The 22,095-nt window shown below is 39.1% G+C and overlaps 1 protein-coding gene across 1 annotated transcript in view; it reads right to left on the reverse strand.

The window, feature by feature from the left end:
* Nucleotides 1–16,592, reverse strand: part of mb21d2.L (Mab-21 domain containing 2 L homeolog) — a 54,753-nt gene extending 38,161 nt beyond the window's left edge. The window contains exon 1 of the mRNA XM_018263602.2: nt 16,065–16,592. Coding sequence (XP_018119091.1) covers nt 16,065–16,461 — 397 coding nt within the window. The 5' untranslated portion in view covers nt 16,462–16,592. The remainder of the gene's footprint in view (nt 1–16,064) is intronic.
* Nucleotides 16,593–22,095: the final 5,503 nt, after the last annotated feature.

A 22,095-nucleotide genomic window follows, 5' to 3' on the forward strand; every position in this document is an offset into this window, starting at 1 on the left:
ATGCTGTTGCTGCAGTTAGGCTAGGAATAACACAATTTGCCTTAAAATGAATATATATATATAAAACTCCTATTTAACGTTTATAGTGATCTCTAAGAAATCACACACCATTCAAAAGCGAGTTTTATGCTGAAAGAAAAAATACCTGCCAGTGTAACCTATGTTACTCCATCTGCACCTGAGTTGCATGATCTAAAGTGAGTCTATAGGGATAATGTAATGCATATAGGGTGTTCAGATATGTAGTGCAAAAAACAAATGGGATACAGGTTTGATACCCAATGCTATATTCCTCCCCATCATTGAGAACTGATGTGCTGTACCAGGTCCTTTCTAATCAAACACGAAATACATTGAGTTGTAGTTACAACACATTTCCCATCAATTTAAATGAATGCTCTGTTACTATGGAAAATATGTAAAAATGTTCACAGCACTGAAATTGTTAATCATTTCCTTAGAGGTCTGTGGTTGGAGAATAGTTGCAACTGTTAGCCTAAGGCAAATTCCTATCATACCACTGCTCAGACAGACCATGCTCTGATCAGCGTTTCTCCAGTTCATTAATTTTTGGAAAGCTTGCTGCAAAGAAAGTTTATGGGTTCATAACGAACTTCAGGACACTTGCTTGGCTCTCACAGTGTTTTCAGTAGTGGGGAAAAAAAAGGGAGCTGGGATCCATGACAAAGATCCGTGAAAACTTCTCAAGACAAGGAAAACTTGTACTCAGTATAGCTTTCCAGGAACCCTACGGGAAATAGGAATTGTAACTACAGTAATTATTCATACATTGGACTGCTTTAATCAAGGAATTTCTAGCAATTTTGGTCTATTAGCCTTTCCCCAAAAGCAGTATGGAAAAAATGGAATGGTTTTCATTTATTTTGCTCTGCAGCTCTCCATTGTGAAATTCAGAGATACAGCCATTACATAACTAAGCCCTTTAATAGGGCCAAATTATTTTTATAAATTATATTTTTTCATTTTAGTATAGATTTGGATTTCATTATTTACACGGTTTATCACACTGCCTCCTTATCTCTTTCACTTCCACTGTTAAAGTGGTTGTTCACATTGAAATTAACTTGATGTAAAGCCGTGATCCCCAGCCAGCGGCTCACAAGCAACATGTAGCTCACCAACCTCTTGGCTGTTGCTCCCAGTGGCCTCAAAGCAGGTGCTTATTTTTAAATTCCCAGTTTGGAGGCAAGTTTTAATTGCAAAAAAAAAAAAAAAAAAAAACAGCTGTAGTGCCAAGAGAGCCTCCTGTAGACTGCCACTTCACATAGGGGCAACCAAATAGCCAATCACAGCCCTTATTTGGATTATGTGTCTCACAAGTAAAAAAAAAAAGTTGTGTAACCCTGATGTAGAGAGTAATATTCTGAGACAATTTGAAATTGGTTTATTTGTGGTTTTTGAGTTTTTACCCTAGCAATCAGCCATTGAATATGAATAAGAGACTGGAGTATGAATAGGAGAGGCCTAAATAGAAAGAAAAAAAAAGTAATAAAAATTAGCAATAACAATAAATAAGTAGCCATACAGAGCATTTATTTTTAGATGGGGTCAGCAACCCTCATTTGAAAGTGGCCAAGTGCCTGAAGAAGAAGGCAAATAATTAAAAAAACTATAAAAAAAAATGAAGGCCAAATGAAAAGTTGCTTAGAATTAGTCATTCTATAACATACTTAAAGTTAACTTAAAGGTAAGGCACCCCTTTAAATCAGTCACAGGCTTCAAGAAGCAGTGTAGTAAATGGTTATGACCCATTCAGATGAAGGGTATTTGATCCTGTTTTGTCTTGTGTGACAATGGCACTGATCCTGAAAATATATATAAAATACCTGCTATTAAGCAACATAAGCTGTTTTCCAGAAAAAGTCAGGTGAGTACCAGAAAAAAATTCCCCCCCCAAGCACAACAGTTATCCAATAACTTTTGAAGCAGTAAGGTAAAACAGCCATTATTTAACAAGTTGTATGAATAGGGCAATGCCTAAATCACTAGAGTTCATCCACAATAGCAGCCAGATAGCATGTTACCAGTGGTGTGACTAGATATCACTGGGCCACACAGCAAATTCTTTTTCAGACCCCCACAATATCTAGAGGTTGACCTGTTTTACCAATATTTATTGAAATTGTATATGAATTAGGGCCTCATGGAGCCCCTATACCTCCTGTGCCCCCTGCAGCCACAGGGTCTGTAGTTACGCCCCTGCATGTTACATTTAAGCAAAAATGTTAAATAGTAATTTTTCTTTTAATGCAACATGAACTCTACTGCAGACATGTGGGTGGTGTTGGGAGGCAACATGGTCAATAGGCACTCTTTGTGAATAAAGGCTAGTGTGCATGGAAATGATTGCACATGCTGAAAATAGTGTGCACAAAGTACCACTGTGAGAATATCTGCCATTCTGAATAGAAACCATGTAGGCAGCACCATCATTCTGGCTTTGAGTACTGAAAAACAGCCGTTTGGTATGATATGGGTTAAGAGACGTTTTGCAAAGAAGTGTAATACAGCAACAGCCCAAGGTGCATAGCACAGTAATGCCTTGCTAGAAACCACACTCTGCATTAGCAGCTTCTGTTTAATAGCACGAAGATACATGAGCAGCGTGTAGAAATCAGAACGTGCAATCACAGTAATATGATAACAGTTATGGAGATTAGCGCGAAGTAATTTAATTATGTGACTTTCTAGTTCTCACACAGGAATACAACTAGGCCTTATACTTCAGCAGCGGTTTGCTGTCCGGTTTATGCACTTAAGGAAATGTAATCCTACTCACTGTAATACTCTGCTTAATCTGCTCTGAGCCATCATTGTATTGAGAAGACCTTGTGGTGTTCAAAGAAGCATGACCCAATTTCTTTGGCTTAATAGCAGTGCACATACCTAAAGTGCAAAGATCCTATGGCTCAATAAGGCATTGTGCTATCTAAGGGGGTTAATGAAGTTTGTGAGTTTTTTTCTACCTCGAATAAACTCATATGTCGAAAAAAAATCCAAATTAAAAAAAAAAAACTCAAATCAATGCAATCAGGGCAAAAACTCGAATACTGGAATTAATAGAGTTATCTGCGAAAAAAAGCTTGAATGGCTTGAACTGGTCGAGTTTTTAATGCAAACCACAGTAAAAAACCCAAAAATCACAAAGGCTCAAAACATCTTCAAATGGTTCAAGTGACCTCTGTCATTGACTTTTACAGGTTTTAGCTGGAGTATTTTTGGATTCAAGCTTTTTGCAGCTTCGAGGCATAATAAATCTCGATAAATAACCCCCTAAGTGTATGGTTTTAAAATGGGTATCTGAAGCAAATTATCAAAAGGCATATGACGCATTAGTCTGAAAAAAATTCCACAAAAAATTAATAAAGGGTACATCACAACTTAATTAGACAACATTTTAGTGACTGCAAATGAAATAACTGGCATTCATGCATGTTCTGTTACATAGAAATGTACATATTATGATATAATGGGCAGCCAAATTCTGTATTTATGTCAAACATATGTTGTTACTGAGCTTTTACTTCCAGCATTTTTTTTTTAATTATTCTACTAGCCTTGAGGCCCCAGGGCTTTTGCATTGCCCAAGACACTTTTTTGTACATCTAACAATTCTGTATATAAATGACTGTAAATAATATAGAGTTATATTCAATATGATCTGATGCTGCTAAGTTTGAAGCAAGATCTGTGATGAATATGTAAAATATATAGGCTGGCTGGGATTTAGACGGAGTAGCTTAATGCATTCTGAATGTATTTCATTCCTACATTCATTCTTTCCAAATCTCAAGTACCCACAGCTAGGGATGTAGCGAACTGTTCGCCCGCGAACTAGTTCGCGCGAACTTCGACCGTTCGCGTCCGCCGAATGTTCGCGAACGTTTGGGAACGTTCGCAGTTTGAGTTCGATCGTTCGACCATTCGACCATTCGAATTCCTTCGACCGCTAAAAATCGAACGATTTCCATTCGTTCGAACGATTGTAAGCATTGGATCCAATGAAAAGCATTCGATCGAATGGCTTCGATCGTTCGATTCGAATGAAAATCCTTCGATCGAACGATTAAAATCCTTCGATCGTTCGAATCGAACGATTTTAGCGGTGTTGGAAGTTCGCGAACTGTTCGCGAACGTTCGCGAACACCAAATCGGCAGTTCGCTACATCCCTACCCACAGCCCATTTGATGCCAGTATTATCACCACATTTGTGTTTTTCAGAATGAAGTAATACGTAATAATAATAATGCACTGCCATACAAAGCTATATATTAAATAACACATAGACTAAATCCAGTACCCAAAGAAATATATCATTATAGAGATTAATGGCAGTTATATAAACACAGATAATGTTTTCACCAGACTATTGTCCAAAAGCAGCTCTTCTTGCTCCATGTGGGTTCAGGCATATAAGCAAGAAGCAATGGGACCTCGCGCAATCACTAGCTCTGGAGACAATTTAGATGTTCAAACCCTGTAATATCTGCTTTTTATTCAGAGCCTGAACAAAGTGTGCTGGCACCCAAGGCAAGGGTGGCAATATGTACCCAATTCCCTGCAGGTTAATAGTATAGGTATGGGATCTGTTATCCTGAAAACCATTATCAAGAAAGCTCCAAATTATGGTAAGGCTGTCTCCAATAGACTCCATTATAATGAAATAATCCAGTTTTTTTTTAAAAATTTCCTTTTTTTTGTAATAATAAAATAGTACCTTGTACTTGAGCCAAACAAAGATATAATTAATTCTTACTGGAAATAAAACCAGTGTATTGGGTTTATTTAATTTTTACATGAGTTTCTAGTAGACTTCAGGTATGAAGATCTGCTATCTGGAAAACCCTAGGTCCCGAGCATTCTGGATAACAGGTCCCATACCTGTTCTCCATTACCTGCTGCATGAGGAGCTAGTGGCAAACCATCTTGCACAGCAAGGGAAAAGAGAGATACATTTTTATTTATGATAGTCCTGTAATTAGCCCTTCTCCTTTTTACACAAAATGTCTACACCTTAAGCAGGTTTCCTTTGCCGTGTCCCTCTAGTTCTGGCCCTGACAACATTCCCTCCTGTGCCATGGCCCATTCATTTCCAGTGCAGTCTCAGCGTGTTCTTGCTCCACACCTACACATATCATTCCTTCTATTCAAACACTATATAGTTGTTCCCAAAACTGTTCAGTACTCGTACCACTTGGAAATATATTTTGAGGACAACATTAAAAAGAAAAATAACCTCCCCCCCCCCCCATGGGCTGGCAGGTCATTGTTTTTCTTTAGAATGCCAAACAGCAGCGGACAAATATGTATAATCAGAGAGGAGGAAGTATGAAAAAAAACCCAAATCAGCGCTAGTTAATCTCATGTCAAGGGGAACATTGTTACAATCGCAGGAGATGCCAGGGTCAATTTATAAATGCTTACTTTCTTTGTTTGCAAAATGTTGAATTATATATTGAAAATAAAAAGCTTAAAACCATAAAAGATTAATTGAATCCCATGAAATCCCACCATTTTTCCAAGAATGAAAATTAGGAATGCACTGAATCCACTATTTCAGGATTCGGCTGAATCCTTTGTGAAAGATTCGGCCGAATACCAAACCGAATTTAGAATTTACATAAATAAATTAGGGAAAAAAGGGGGAAAGAGAACTGCGCACGCAGCTTGCGGCTAAAAAAATTTTGACTTCCTTGTTTATGTGACGAAAAGTCACTTGTTTTTTTTGGATTTGGTTTTGCCATGCTATTGGATTGAGCCGAATCCCAAACAGAATACTGGATTTGGTGCATCCCTACTGAAAATAGATTTTACAAATTGTATTTTATTGAAAAAAAGATGGCATTTGGTAATTGTTTCTACTTTTTGAGCAATTTGTGTTTTTACTTGTATCACTATATTTACTATTTTGTGCTAAATTGGTGAGCAAAATATGTGGACATTGAATAATTTCAGCATTACATAACAGGACATATGTAAAGTATCCCATTCAGTTTTGTATGAGCACATTTTGTATAGCTTTTTTGTAATTTCAAGGTTTTTTCTTTATGGACAGACTATTATTTACTCATGGGATCTTAGGATAGTCTGCTGAACTGCCTTTAAAGGGGTTGTTCAGGGGTTGAGTAAACTTTTAGTATGATGTACAGTAGAGAGTTATATTCTGAGACAATTTGCAATTGGTCTTTATTTTTTATTATTTGTAGATTTTAAGTTTTAATTTTTTTTATTCAGCAGCTCTGGTTCAGGTCTGGTTGCTATGATCCAAATTACCCTCGCAACCATGCATTGATTTAGATAAAATGTTTTTAGATGGAGTACTCCCGTTTGAAATCTGGAAAGTGTCAGAATAAAATTGCAAATAATTCTAAAACTATAAAAAAACTAAAATAATGAAATGGCCATTCTAGAACATACTAAAAGTTAACTTAAAGGTGAACCACCAATTGTAACTGGAAATCTGCAGAGAATGGATAGCTTCTTTCCCTGGGGATCAGAAAAAAAATGAAACTAATGTGGCGCATTTCTAGGCAATATAACACATATTAACAATAATTTTTGCTATGAAAATCAATAATCATGGCATTAGTGCTTTCCTGAATTGAGAGCATTTTTACGATCCTCCGCATATGTTGCTACAGGCATGCTTTACAGTGAGAGCTACATGTTACAGTATTAACAGCACTTAGAAATTCTACCCAAACCAAATCTACACAACTGCGAAAGGCAGCTGGGTACAGAATTGATTTCTACCTTGTTCCTGGATTCTGTAGATTTTATCAGATCGATTCTGTAACATTATCCTTAGCAATAAAGTACAATCTGCTTCAAATATTGTAACAGTGAATGCTGTAGATGTGCTGTAAGTACTCCAAAAAAAGAGCAATATGAGGGGATGAAATTGCAATGAAAGGTAAGCTGCAGAATCTTGCCACCTGGGAAATATCATCTGTTTCTCTACATTTGTAGCACACATAAGGCAAAACAAACACAATGTTCTTCTATACAAACAGTATGGGCTGCTGGTTTACAGCTGAATTTGCTGCCTAGAGTGAGAACCTTTCCTCAAGCGATATTTTACCAGTATTGGTAAAAAGCCCCCTTTAGCCCAACACACATGATGCAAGCCATTTCAAGAGAGTAACAAATTAGCTCTTGTGTCTTAAACACCTACCTCTGTATGGTTCCAAGATGGAGTACAGGTTAAAAAAGCAGAGGGGACATTTGATATATCCTGAAGCTATGGGTGGCAAACCTTCATCAGGGCTGCTGCAAGCTTACTTCTTACAGTGGAACATTCCTTCGTAATCAGCCATACCACCAGAATAGAAGAGTTAGGTAAATCTTAGAAATATGTGTATTCTAACACATATAGCAACCTATTGTGCGAATAACCGATTAGCAAGCCTATTACTTTAGTAAAAAAAGGCCAACCTACTCCCTGAATGTGAACCTCGAAGGAGGCAAATACTGACGACAGCCTATGCAAGTAAAGCACAAACTAAAGATGCCTTTGTTTTAATAGTTATGCCACAGGAATGATGTGATTTTCCCAAGGTAAGCAGACCTATCCCTTTTACAGCCTCCTGCTCTCACTGGCATGCCCCCCCCCCCCTTTATGCTCTAGCCTTCCAGAGTGGAGTACAGCATATGATACATATGAAGCACCACTAGTACTTAATTCCCCACAGCACACAGGAAAAGAAAGACCACATTGGAAGAAACCAGAATATACAGGGTGTAAGGCTGAACAGAAACTTGTATCTTGTGACTTTAAAAAGTAGAGTTATACCATAATACAGATCATTTCCTTCCAAAAGAACTGTAATACAATTGCAACAAAACTACAAATTGGGAAATGTAATAAAAGGCATTAATGGAGGAAACAGAAATGGGATCAATTTTCCTTCCCGCATTACTTTAGTAAACGTTTTGTGAATATGTAGCAGCAATCCCTTCAAAAGAAGAGATGATATGCTTTGTACATTGTGACAGTGCACAGAATACACATTCCTACTGAAAAAGTGGTTTATATACCCGCAAAAAATGCCAAGCTATGCTATGCACAATTGAAATAGATTGCACTGCGAAATGCAATTTCTTGGCTTTTCCTTTTGCAAATGTTACTTTAAGTTTAGGACTTTAATTTCATTCCCCAAAAGACTTTGATGCATTCTTGCAGAGGGTAAAGTATTTACTCTGGGGTACAGCTGAAATGTAACATACTGTGATGATGAGAGAAAAGTAAAACAGACATGCATACTCACTGTATAAACTGTAAGTAATTAAATATTTTTATAGCTAAACCAGACCAGAAATGCCACCATCAAACCTAAGTATAATGGAGGCCAATGTTTAAAGGGATACTGTCATGGGAAAAAATTTTTTTTTCAAAATGAATCCGTTAATAGTGCTGCTCCAGCAGAATTCTGCACTGAAATCGATTTCTCAAAAGAGCAAACAGATTTTTTTATATTCAATTTTGAAATCTGACATGGGGCTAGACATATTGTCAATTTCCCAGCTGCCCCAAGTCATGTGACTTGTGCTCTGGTAAACTTCAATCACTCTTTACTGCAAGTTGGAGTGATATCAACCCCCTCCCTTTCCCCCCCAGTAGCCAAACAAAAGAACAATGGGAAGGTAACCAGACAGCAGCTCCCTAAAGGTGGCCATAGACTTAAAGATCCGCTCGTTTGGCGACATCGCCAAACGAGCGGATCTTTCCCCGATATGCCACTAAACTGTGTGGCTATATCGGGGGTATATCGGGGGTAAAACGATCGAATTACGATGCGCCAAGCGGCTCCGACGGGTCGGTCGGGTAAAAATCCAACCTTCCCGATCGATATCGTGGCCAGATATCGATCGGGATGACCCGTCGGAAGCCCCCATACACAGGAAGATAAGCTGTCAAATCGGTCCAAACGACCAATATCGGCAGCTTTATCTCCCCGTGTATGGCCACCTTTACACAAGATAACAGCTGCCTGGTAGATCTAATAACAACACTCAATAGCAAAAACCCATGTCTCACTGAGACACATTCAGTTACATTGAGAAGGAAAAACATCAGCCTCCTAAAGTGCAGCCACAAGTCACATGACCAGGGGCAGCTGGGAAATTGACAAAATGTCTAGCCCCATGTCAGATTCCAAAATTGAATATAAAAAAAATCTGTTTGCTCTTTTGAGAAATGGATTTCAGTGCAGAATTCTGCTGGAGTAGCACTATTAACTGATGCGTTTTGAAAAAAACATTTTCCGATGACAGTATCCCTTTAATGTTATGTGTGTAAGGTATACACAGCCTGAATACCGGTATGAGTTAGCACATAGAAACATGAACAGGACTGTCCCACTGATGTGCCATAAGGCCAGACACTGATTATTCATGGCCCCCAGTATGCCAGTAAGGATTTATTATGACATTACATTAATGGGTCTGTCATTTTCACACACATGCATATTTGTACACACACGTAGGGAATATGTTAGTCATTTCCAGAGTGGTGTACTTGATTAGATTGTAAGCCCTAATGAACAAGGCCCTCTTTACCTCCTGTATTCAATATTTTTATGTATTTTGTATGCTTAGTGTATATACCTTTCGATTGAACAGCACCACAGGAGATGTTGCTTTAACAATTATAATAATAGAGGGGAAATTCACAGAAATTGGCACTGTAAACAAATTATTTGGCCAAGTCAGAGCAAAGTCATTGAGCCATTAGGTATACAAGGATATGGCATTTTTTTCTCGTTAATCTTATCTAATGGCAATTTTGTGCATTTTAGTTCACTGTTTTATATGACCAACACAGTTTTCCACTACTCAAATCTGATTGGGAGCAAATAATATTTTTTTTCAAACAATATGATAAAAGTCCCTTAGTGTTTATCATGCCTCTCAGTCCTGTGTATGGTAAGGGAAATTTGCCATAGGATAGAAAATGTAAGAGGGTGACCCTTTTGCTCGTGCATTAAATAGCCCCTGGTGCAACATTTAGTAGAATAAAGAGAGATACTTAAATAGTGTTTATTTTTAGAGAATTTCTAGAAAAGGGATGCAGTCAATCAGAAATAGCTCTCACCAATCAACAGAAGGAAGATTAGTGAGAGCAAAACTTTGATCAGTCAGTGCTATCTGTCTGCACATGCATATATACATTTACGTACATTGAACAACCTTCAGAAAAATATGGGGCAGGAGGTATACTTGGGACCCCATCATAGCAATACGGAGTACTTTCACTACATCACTACATAACTGAATGTTATAGACTATTGGACTCTATTGGACAGGGCCCTCTTAACCTCTTGTATCAGTTGTATTTTGTATGTAATCTGTATATTATGTTTATATACCCGAAGGTTAGATATTGGGGAGCACCAACCATCAGTTATAGGAAAATGGTGTGCAGAGTCAGATAGTAAATATTAAATCACAGAAAAAAGGAAAAAGAACTGACCCATATAACTGCACCATCCCTTAAACAGCATCCAAGTTTCGTACGTGTAAATTTTTAAAGTTTATGTCCAGTGTTCACACTTAAAAATAGGCTAACCACAGGAGTACTGATTGTACAGGGCAAGATGAGTTGGTACTTTAGGTCAGTAACTAATTTAGTTATGTGGTAGATTAATACTACCGACCGCATTCAGCGTGTAGCAAATACAAAGTGTCACAGTGCTGGGCACAAAACACAACAATTGAAGGATTCCACTTCCCGTGCAAACCCCTTCACCCCCTTTGAGATCCCTCCCATAGAGTAGCGATCCGGGCGCACTTAGTCGATTGATGTTGGTATCACGATATAGAGGATTAAATACCCCGTGCCAACCCCTTCACCCACTTCGAGATACCTCCCATCAAGTGGTGTCCTCGGCACCCTCAAACAATGCCCGCCAAATTGCGGGCTTTGTCAAAGGCAATGCCTTTGACAAAGCCCGCAACTTGGAGGGTGAAACGCGCGTCAGGCGCACTTTTTAGCTACGGGTTAGGCAGGACTACTGATAGGGACCTTGAAGGGCTCAACTAAACAGATCAGGTGGGAACTCGATGCGGGTGAAGGGGTTGGTGGCTTCTCATGATCCGATTAACAGCTTCAATAGCAGCAATTTACCACGCTTTAGGCACACTGGTTTGGTGTGTTACTTTAAGATAAAAGGTGCAACTTCATCACGGGCATTGTTTGAGGGTGCCAAGGACACCACTTGATGGAAGGGATCTCGAAGTGGGTGAAGGGGTTGGCATGGGGTATTTAATCCTCTATATCGTAGTACCAACATCACTAAGTCTGCCCGGATCGCTACTCTATGGGAGGGATCTCAAAGGGGGTGAAGGGGTTGGCCCGGGAAGTGGAATCCTTCAATTGTTGTGTTTTGTGCCCAGCACTGTGACACTTTGGGGCCGATTCACTAAGCTCGAGTGAAGGATTCGAATGAAAAATACTTCGAATTTCGAAGTATTTTTTTGGTACTTCGACCATCGAATTGGTTAAATTCGTTCGAATTCGAACGAATCGAACGAAAAATCGTTCGACTATTCGACCATTCGATAGTCGAAGTACTTGCCCTTTAAAAAAAACTTCGACCCCCTACTTCGGCAGGTAAAACCTACCGAAGTCAATGTTAGCCTATGGGGAAGGTCCCCATAGGTTTGCTAATCTTTTTTTGATCGAAGGATTTTCCTTCGATCGTTGAATTAAAATCGTTCGAATCGTTCGATTCGAAGGATTTAATCGTTCGATCGAACGAAAAATCCTTCGATCGATCGATCGCAGGATTAGCGCTAAATCCTTCGACTTCGATATTCGAAGTCGAAGGATTTCAATTCGAGGGTCGAATTTCGAAGTATTTTTAACTTCGAAATTCGACCCTTAGTGAATCTGCCCCTTTGTATTTGCTACACGCTGAATGCGGTCGGTAGTATTTATCTACCACATAACTAAATTAGTTACTGACCTAAAGTACCAACTCATCTTGCCCTGGTCAATCTGTACTCCTGTGGTTAGCCTATTTTTAAGTGTGAACACTGGACATTAATTTTAAATTAAAAGTTACGTTTTATTTACCTCTTTACACGTATGAGAAACTTGGATGCTGTGGATGGGATGGTGCAGTTATATGGGTCAGTTCTTTTTCCTTTTTTCTATGTTTATATACCCATCTATTGTACAGCAGTGTGGGATATGTTGGTGCTTTCTAAATGAATGCTATTATTATTGTTTCCAAAAATGCCCTTTAAACAGGGATACTAGTGAAAGAATTAATTGTCCAACACAATATCAGGAGCATATTAGACAACCCCTTGCAATAACTCAACTGTAGGGCTGCAAAAAATGTCAGCACTAGTGATGTGCTGATCACCCATATCTGGACTGCCACCCGACCCTAATCCGGTCCAGCAGCGCCCGCACCCTACCTTAACCCACTGATTTCTATACATTACTAGTAAAAACAGCTTTGCACGTGTTCCAATTTAAATAGGGATGTTATGAAATAAATATTTATACAGTGCCCTGGATGGACAAGCAAGTTTCTACTGGCGGCCAGGCAGATCATATACAGTATATACAGTAATATGTCAAAGCAAATGTTCAAGAATATATTTTTCCCTGTAGTGTATCAAGGGGGATAATTTTCATACTGACACAAGCAGAGGCGTTGATTAGTTACAACAGAACGCAAGGTTAAGGAATCTTCCAAGTGACTTCCCCGCGCACTCCGCCATATGCGATGAGAAAGTTGACAGACATTGCAATTGTGTTGACAGATAATTATAAAGCTAGGTTACCCATGCTTGTGACCCAATTTCACTTGCATTTAACAGGAAACTGAAACTATGAGCGAGAGACACTATGTAGCGGAACACAAAAAATGGTGACATTGGCTTATTTCTACATTCAGTACAATGCAAATATGTTGCAGCTGTTGAAGGAGACTGAAATCTATGACTGACTTCTCTGGCACATTAGAGGCTAATACCGTATGCATTCAATAGATGCCATATCATGCATCAATCATTAGAGAGAGACAGAAATCACAGCTACAGGATTGTGTTTTTTTCCATGGTTATAGCACTTTAGAACACACAAGTATTAAAAAGGGTATTCTGCATGGTGCATGGTGCTTGCGTGCATGGTGCTTGCGTGCAGTTACATTACACTGATACACTGAACAGTAAGCAGTGACACTGCACATTCATGGAAAACTGAAATTAACTCTTTGTGGTGCTTGGATTGCTGCTGCCAGTGACACAGACAAATACACCCTGGCAAGAATACATTTAGGGGCCTTACAATTGGGTTTTTGAATGTGCATTTACCAATATGCATCATGAATAAATCACACTGCATATACTTTGTTTATATTGATTTTTTTTTACCACAAGTTAATTTTGTTTTTTGATCAACATTTTTTCTCTATTTTTTTGTATATCGAAGGAAAGAAACGTAATGGAACATAATTGCGCTAAAATGTAGATCTGAGCCTTTGTAGGTAAAACAATGATTAGCTTGTGCACTTAGGGGCACCCAAATTAAATAAATGCCTGTTTTTCTGGGCCCTTACAGACTGAGCAATAGTGTTAATGCTATACAGTAATACACATCTGTGTGCAGCTAAAAAGCTTACTCCATCTAAAATCTCCTTATGCCGTGAGTCCTTTGGGAGGGGAGGCTTGCGTGTTTGCCTGGTGAGCTCATTCCAGGTGAGGAAATGCCACACCTTTGCCAGAGGAAAGGTTTATTTGCACACACAATTCATTCTATAATAATGTCTGCAAAATCCAGCAGATTTACTAAGCAGCATGTTGACATAGCACATAACAATCAGTGGCATGACACTCGTGTGGACAAGGTTGTGTTCATTTTATAAAAAAGAAGAACTTACACTCGCACACCCTGGCCGTCCGAAGTCATACGAATTCCAGGTGCTAGATGTTAGAGGAATTGGACGACCTCAAAAACAGCGTAGACACAAGACACACCAGCACAACATGGATAATTCTAGCAGGATTTAACCTTGCTCGTTTATTTGCGGATGCAACGTTTCGGGGCGTGACCCCTTTCTCAAGCTTGAGAAAGGGGTCACGCCCCGAAACGTTGCATCCGCAAATAAACGAGCAAGGTTAAATCCTGCTAGAATTATCCATGTTGTGCTGGTGTGTCTTGTGTCTACTGTGTTCATTTTATGCCTTACCAGCAAAAAATATTAATAGAAGTCTAATGACTGTTAAATTACAAATCATAAGCACACTCATTGTTCCCAATGGTATACCTTTCCACTTCGGATGATATACAGTAAGAAGGATCAATATACAAAAGCCTGGTGGTGCTGCCATATGATCAGCCTGTTCAGATGGGCCTCACTACCACATGCTTTATTTCCTATTCCCTGAAATCATTAACCTCTGCCACTGAAAGTATGGCTTATGGGAAAATTGTCCAAAACACATTTACTAACACATGGCTACTTTTTTAGCTATATCATAAAAAAAAAATAGGAGCACACCCACAAAAATAAATGCCTGGGTGCCAGTAATATACAGTTATTTTACAAAGTATGACAGAGATAGATAGATAGATAGATAGATAGATAGATAGATAGATAGATAGATAGATAGATAGATAGAGACTTACTGATGGAAAGACTGATAGATAGATAGATAGATAGATAGATAGATAGATAGATAGATAGATAGATAGATAGATAGATAGATAGATAGATAGATAGATAGATAGATAGATAGATGGATGGACCGAGAGATTTACTGATGGATAGATAGATGATAGATAGATAGATATATAGATAGATAGATAGAGACTTACTGATGGAAAGACTGATAAGATAGATAGATAGATAGATAGATAGATAGATAGATAGATAGATAGATAGATAGATAGATAGATAGATGGACCGAGAGATTTACTGATGGATAGATAGATGATAGATAGATAGATAGATAGATAGATAGATAGATAGATAGATAGATAGATAGATAGATAGATAGATACTTACTGATGGAAAGACTGATAGATAGGGGATAGACGGATAGATAGATAGATAGATAGATAGATAGATAGATAGATAGAGAGATGGACAGAGAGATTTACTGATGGATAGATAGATAGATAGATAGATAGATAGATAGATAGATAGATAGATAGATAGATAGATAGATAGATAGATAGATGCTCAGGTGCTGTATATGTGTAATAGTGCATCTAGGGCATCAGTCCCTAATGATATAATAAGAACTGCAAAAAAAAATATATACATGTTCTTGGGTAACATTGGACTCCAGTATCTCTCTTGGCTATGCCTATTACATTACATGCAACTTATTACAAGTGATCTGTGAAGCATGGCAATCCCATTTACAGTATAGGCATGGCCCATAATTTTGCCTTTCTATACAAAAATACAAGAAAAATGATTTAATGGGTAACACAAAAAATAAGCTGGACAGGTGAAGCATATGTCACCGTAATGTGATTTCAGCACAGACCATGTGTGTATATGTACACTGTCATTCACATAGTACTATAGTAAGCTCTGTTTATTTATTCTTACAGTAACATTCTGTGTCACATGCAGGTCACATAGTTCAGCTGTCCAGATTTCTCTCTTTAGCCGTTCCCCTGAAGAGATAGCAGGGATAGATAGATGATATAGATAGATTGATAGATAGATAGATAGATAGATAGATAGATAGATAGGAGCTCAGTTACTAATTCATATCAGTCTGTATCATATATATATATTTCGATGATGAGTTAGCATGTATCAGAGCATTATACTGCCTATGCTAATTCAGATCCCCATTGCTAAGGAGGGTGTTGGGAGTTGCAGTGCTGGGAGTTGCAGTGCTGGGAGTTGCAGTGCTGGGAGTTGCAGTGCTGGGAGTTGCAGTGCTGGGAGTTGCAGTGCTGGGAGTTGCAGTGCTGGGAGTTGCAGTGCTGGGAGTTGCAGTGCAGGCAGCATGGGGAGAGGGACCCAGACACACAGATACACACACACAAGGTGCTTGCCATTACCTAGCATGGAGAAGATGAAGTCCTTAGCAGTGTGGATCTCCAGGGCTCTCTGATCATCATATTCCCTCTGGTCGTGCTTGCTGAATTCCAGAATGAGTTTGTTTAATTCCTCTATTCGGGCTCCGGACCTGAAATCCAGCTCAGGGGAGGACGGTTTGCTGCCTCCCCCAACACTGCCAGGCTTGGTGGGAATGGGAGCCGCCATCTTCCCGGTTCCGCAAGTAACTGGGTGGTTTGAGAGCGGCCCTGACTCCTTCCTTTCCCTCCCCGGGATATGAGCAGAGTGCTGTACACGGAGGATTAGAGCGGGGCTAGTACAGCAGCAGGTCTCTGCCTCCTCTCTCCTTCCTTCTGCACAAAGTAGAAACAATGTGACACGGAGCAGCTGTGAGATCATTCAACAAGCTGCATCGCCACGGCAGCACCAGCACTTAACTCCTCCCATGCCACCGGGGGCTCCCTGCCTGCCTCTCGTAAACCTGCTGCTACCGTGCCTGCAGCCCCCTGTCTCTCCTAGCCTGCTCTCCCACACTCTTATACACCCGTGACAGGCTTTAAAAAGAATATCAGTCTATTTACAATACAAAATGACGGCCATAAGTAACTGAAACCTCAGACCCTTTAAAGGGGACCTCAGCTACACATACAAACTGTGTTTTGTGTAATAAAATAAACAAACAACTTCCCAATATACATTCAATCAAACATTTTCTTTAGGTTTAAAGGTGTTTGTAATGTACATTGAAACCTCAATTTTAAATCCCCTGATTTTCAGTTTTCCCCCATTTTACATTTTGTGTGTGTAATACATTATCCTGATTTTACATTCTCCCCTATTTTACACCATTTTTTCTCTGGTTCCCTGAAAAAAATATAAAATGGGGTTATACTGTATCACTGGCGTAACTGTAGAGAGAGAAAGCAGACACTGTGGTTGCAGCTCAGAGAAAAGTGAGGCCTGGACCACAGGGTATCCTACTTACCACTGTGCAGGTGTTTGTTTTGTTTTTAAATTGCTCCCTGCCAGCACTAGGACACTCACTCCTGAAGGGAGCGGCCATGTTGGGACACACACATTCATATAATGAGCAAACGCTTGTGCCTCAGACCTTGCTCATATGCACATGCACGTGACATCAGAAGCTCATTAGGCATATGCACTCGGCACAACATGGCTGCTCGCATCGGGTATTCTCTCCTTTTAAAAAAAAAGCTACTGTTACCCCAACCGCGAAGTGTGGGCTTTATCCCGCATTTTTGGATGGGAACAATACTTTCGACCAACAGGTGTCCTTTAAGAGATGACTGCAAGTGTTAATGATTCATGTGGTTCTATAACTAGGGGATTGTAAAAAAAAAAAAAAATAATTTTAGCCATTTAGCTCTTAAATGACACACTAGGGGGTATTTAAGAGCAGGAAGGCAGTGTGCACAGTCAACAGTCCAAATGCAGATAAAACCTAGTCCCTATGTAAAATGCATAAAATATATAATGAAGCAATCGAATACTTAAAGAATCAGATGAAAGTTGAGTGTAGGACTGGCCATACCAGGCATGACTTTGACGTAGTTGGCCATCTTAAATATATTGCAATATATGGACACAGGCCCAGATTTGTGGAAATGCCACCAAGGCTCGGGCTTAGGATGGCAGGATTTTAGGGGACGGCATGCTGCCCAACCACACCCACATTGATTCTGAAACACTGGAGCTGCATAGGAGATACAATAGTTTTTTTTAAAAAAGTTTTCAATGTGCCAATCCCCATTGTGCCAATCCTGATGTCAAAAATTTGCCCGATAAAGGGGAGTGGACGGGGGTGAAAAGCACCTAGGGGCGCCTACTATGTAAATCTGGCCCTGTATGGACAAACAATCCCTGTTTTAGTTAAAGGGAAGGGCATTTTTTTTAGTAAAATCAAATGTCTCAATGTCTCAATAGGCTGTGCAAAATATAAAAAATGTTTCTGATATAGTTAGTTAGTAAAAATGTAATGTCACAGTCCAAAATTCTGCAATTTTTAGCACTTTACATACTTTTACCCTGCTTTGAAAAAAACAGGAAAGCTTCATTGCACTGCACAGAGACCTGCTTAGTACAGTGCTCCCTAAGGTCAGCATTGCTGTATGCATGAGGCGGGGGAGGCACATAGACATCCCCTATCCCTTCCCAAACTTATCTGCCATTCAGACATGCAAGTTAGGGATTGAAGGCAACTGCAGGCTTAGGGCCGGAACTATGGGCAGGCAGAAGAGGCACATGCCTAGGGTCCAAAGGTGAGAGGGCACTGAGCACGTACCTCATCCCTCTGCCTACCCCTGTAGGCTGTTCCAGGCTGTTCCAGGCTGTCTTGCCCTGCTGAAAATTTGCACCCACCTAGACTATGAATAAATGGCTCTGCAGCTTGTGTACAATTTACCAAAGCAGGTGATAATATGTATCTGCACTGGTAGAGCACACACAATTTGAAGTGGATGCTGTTTTGCGGGCACAAGTATTAAGTGGGAATTGTGGAGGAAAAACCATGATTGTAGGTATGAACATAGCATTTTTCTGTTTTTGCACCTTGCACTTCACCTACCTTTACACACACACACGCACGCGCACACACACACACACACACACACACCCCCAACTAAAAAAGCAAAAGACATTAATAAAGGGGTTATTATGTGTCAGCAGTGTTTCAGGATGAAAGAAGAACCCAGGTGCCCATGAAGAAAGCCTCTTTGTGCACAGAATATACCTTTCTGTTTTGGGGCCTCTTTAAAAGATCAGTGCCCTTTTATCATCTCAAAGTATGGTTGCTACCTCGTCGGCAATTTATTGGCCTGTCTGTTACAAATGACACTTCATGGCAATGTTATTAAAGGGGTGGTTCACATTTAAAGGGCAAATCAAGCCCAATTAAAAATGTTCAGTGCTTTTAAAACTATTTGTTAGAACTGTTGCTATTGAAAGCAGCATTTGCTTAACTCCTGGTTGTTACTTTTTAAACAATGTTGCAAAAGTCTTAGTTCCCCAGCAAATACAGGTCTGTTAATCAGCTCCTTGTCTTATATTGTTTCAAAGGTCTGAGCCACCAGGACAGAAAACAGACAGGGACAGACAGACACTGCTTTCTATAGCAATACATATACACATAACATAAAAAGCATATAAAAAGTGTAATGAATGTACTGTATATTGCAAAGTTGCTTAGAATTATGTTTTCTTTTATGAGACAAAATATTATTTTTTGGGTTGAAGCAACTTTTCAATTGGTCTTCATTCTTTATTTTTTAAAGTTTTTTTATTAAGTAGTTTAATGATTTGCCTTCTTCTTCTGGCTCTTCCCAGCTTTCAAATAGGGGTTACTGACCCCCATCTAAAAACAAATACTCTGTAAGGCTACACATGTATTGTTATTGCTACTTTTGCTTACTCGTCCTTCTATTTAGGCCCTCTCCTATTAATATTCCAGTCTCTTATTCAAATCAATGCATGGTTGCTAGGGTAAGTTGGACCCTAGCAACCATATTACTGAAATTGCAAACTGAGCTGTTGAATAAAAAGCAAAATAACTCAAAAAACACAAATAGTAAAAAAGGAAAACAATTGTAATTTGTCTCAGAATTTCCCTCTCTACATCATACTAAAAGTTTACTCAAAGGTAAACAACCCCTTTAATAGGGAAACCACAAAAAATGGAAAAGCTGACAACTCTGTCTAAAGGTTACAGTATAATGTCTTACTGAGATGCATTTGTTCTAGCTTTTTGTGCTTAATGGTATTGTATTGAATGACCCAAGGCTAAAAATGACCATCCATTAAACAGGCACAGAAGCTTTGCTGTAGTTGTATGTATGTAGTTGTATTGCCCTGCTATTAATGGATTTACTTTGCGGGGGGGGGGGACTTTAGAAATGAGCCACAAGCTTTACTACACCAACTTTTATAGTAGGCATGTAAGTTATAATGTGTATAATAGCAGATGCTTAAAAGTTGAGTTGATTGGGTTGAGTTCATATTTTTTTTACATGATAACAAAAGCAGACAATTAATATATTGTGGTTATTTACAAACCTTCATAGAAAAAAAATATATATTATAGGATGCTCATCTCTATTGGGCCTGTCAAAAAGGGCCCATGATTTCTCGGATAAAGCCCCCAGTTCCAAAGGGCATAGATATCAAAAAACAAGAAAAATGATCCCAAAACTCAATATTGTATTAAAAATCTACTCTTTAATCAAAAATCATGTTAAAAAATAGGCATACAGACTTCATGGTATTCCGCCTTACGTGTTTCATACCCCCTGGTACTTATTCATATATTGATTTTTGAATAAAGAGTATATTTTTAATATAATTAAACTGGTCCCACAGCCATAGTAATTAAATTAGCCAAAGTGATACCAAGTGCTAGTAGTGATACTAATAAATCAAGTGACCTGGCATTTTATATAGGCGCAAGGAATCAAGGGTCAATTATCAGTGGCATAATGGATATATAGTGAATAAAGTACCCCTCTAGTAAAATATAAGGATATTATAAGTTACCGAGGAGTTTCGAGTGCTTTTATACAGGTCATGGAACTCCGAGGTAACTTCTAATATCCTCATATTTTGCAACTGGGGGTACTTTATTTATTATAATACACACATTTTAGAGAGTCATGTGACAGAAATGACATCAGAACTCACTGTTTATAACTGATGACATCAGAACTCACCGTGTATAAGGATATAATTTACAAGATATTCATGGCTTTTGTGTATTTTAATGATATATAACACCTAAATACTGTCTCTTAGCCTGTACAGTTTGTTAAACAACTACCTTATGATAAGGTGTCATTATTGTGCAATACATAGCATTAGCAAATAGGATGTCTGAGATCCTGTTTTACAATAAAAATGCATATAACCTGACCAAATACTCCAGAGTGGATAATTTCGAACTGGTTGTGAATGGGGGAATCAGAAAGAAGACTTCACATGAAGTCCTGATGGAGAATTTAATTTTTTTTTTTTGTAACTTAATTTTTATTTGCTTCACATAAGTTATACATCCATATGACAGTTATCACAGTCAGTCAACCAACAGCAGAGTAAAAGCACGTACAGAGACAAGGATATCGTAATGAGTATATAGTCAAAAGACAAAGGCAACATGTTCAACCCAAAGCTTCTCCTGATTAAGGGGCAGGTGGAGGGTGGAGACCCTGTGGGGTGGAATTGGCCAAGCCTCTCAGTATCCATATGTCCCAAGTCTTCGTGAACCTATCCATTGTATCGTTGATGTGAGCTATACCCATTTCAAAAGTACGATTTGCGTTCACCCTATTAAGTACCTCGGTAAGACTCTATGGGGTGGTGCTCTTCTATTTAGATGAAATCGCCCGACGAGTAGCCGTCAAAATCTGATTGACTAAAGCCTGCCCATTTTTATGTAGCCTGGGTAAAGGTTTACCTAAAAGCAGTATTACAGGATCCATATCAATGGGTCGCTTCAGCAACTGGCTTAAAAGTTGTGCCACCTCAGTCCAAAGCGGTTGGATTAATGGGCAGTCCCAGAAAGTATGTAACATAGTCCCATGGGAACCACAATTCCTCCAGCATAGAGGTGATGACTGTTGGAATAACCTGTGTAGTCGTACAGGCGTATAATACCAGCAGGTCAATACTTTATATATCTGCTCCTTTTGACGAGCACACAAAACCATCCGTTTCGCATTGTCCCATATCAGAGGCCAGTCATCAGCCTGTATCGGTTGTGGGAGAGCTTGGTCCCACTTATCCATATAATTATGTCTGGGCTGTGAACCATCTGGGGATACCGTCAGTAAATTGTAAATTTTGGAAATGAGGCCTTTTTGGGGTAGTCCATTAGCTGCCAGCATTTCGAAAGGCGTGGGAGAGTTGGCCTTGGCATATGAAATGTATGGCGTGAGGAAGTGGCGAACTTGGAAGTATTCAAACCACTTAATGTCGGTCTGAGGCTGTTTGTCTCTGAGTGTTTGGAAGGGTAAAATCAGGCGGGTTTGT

The sequence above is a fragment of the Xenopus laevis genome, chromosome 5L (assembly GCF_017654675.1).
Source record: "Xenopus laevis strain J_2021 chromosome 5L, Xenopus_laevis_v10.1, whole genome shotgun sequence".
Classification (NCBI taxonomy): Eukaryota; Metazoa; Chordata; class Amphibia; order Anura; family Pipidae; genus Xenopus; species Xenopus laevis.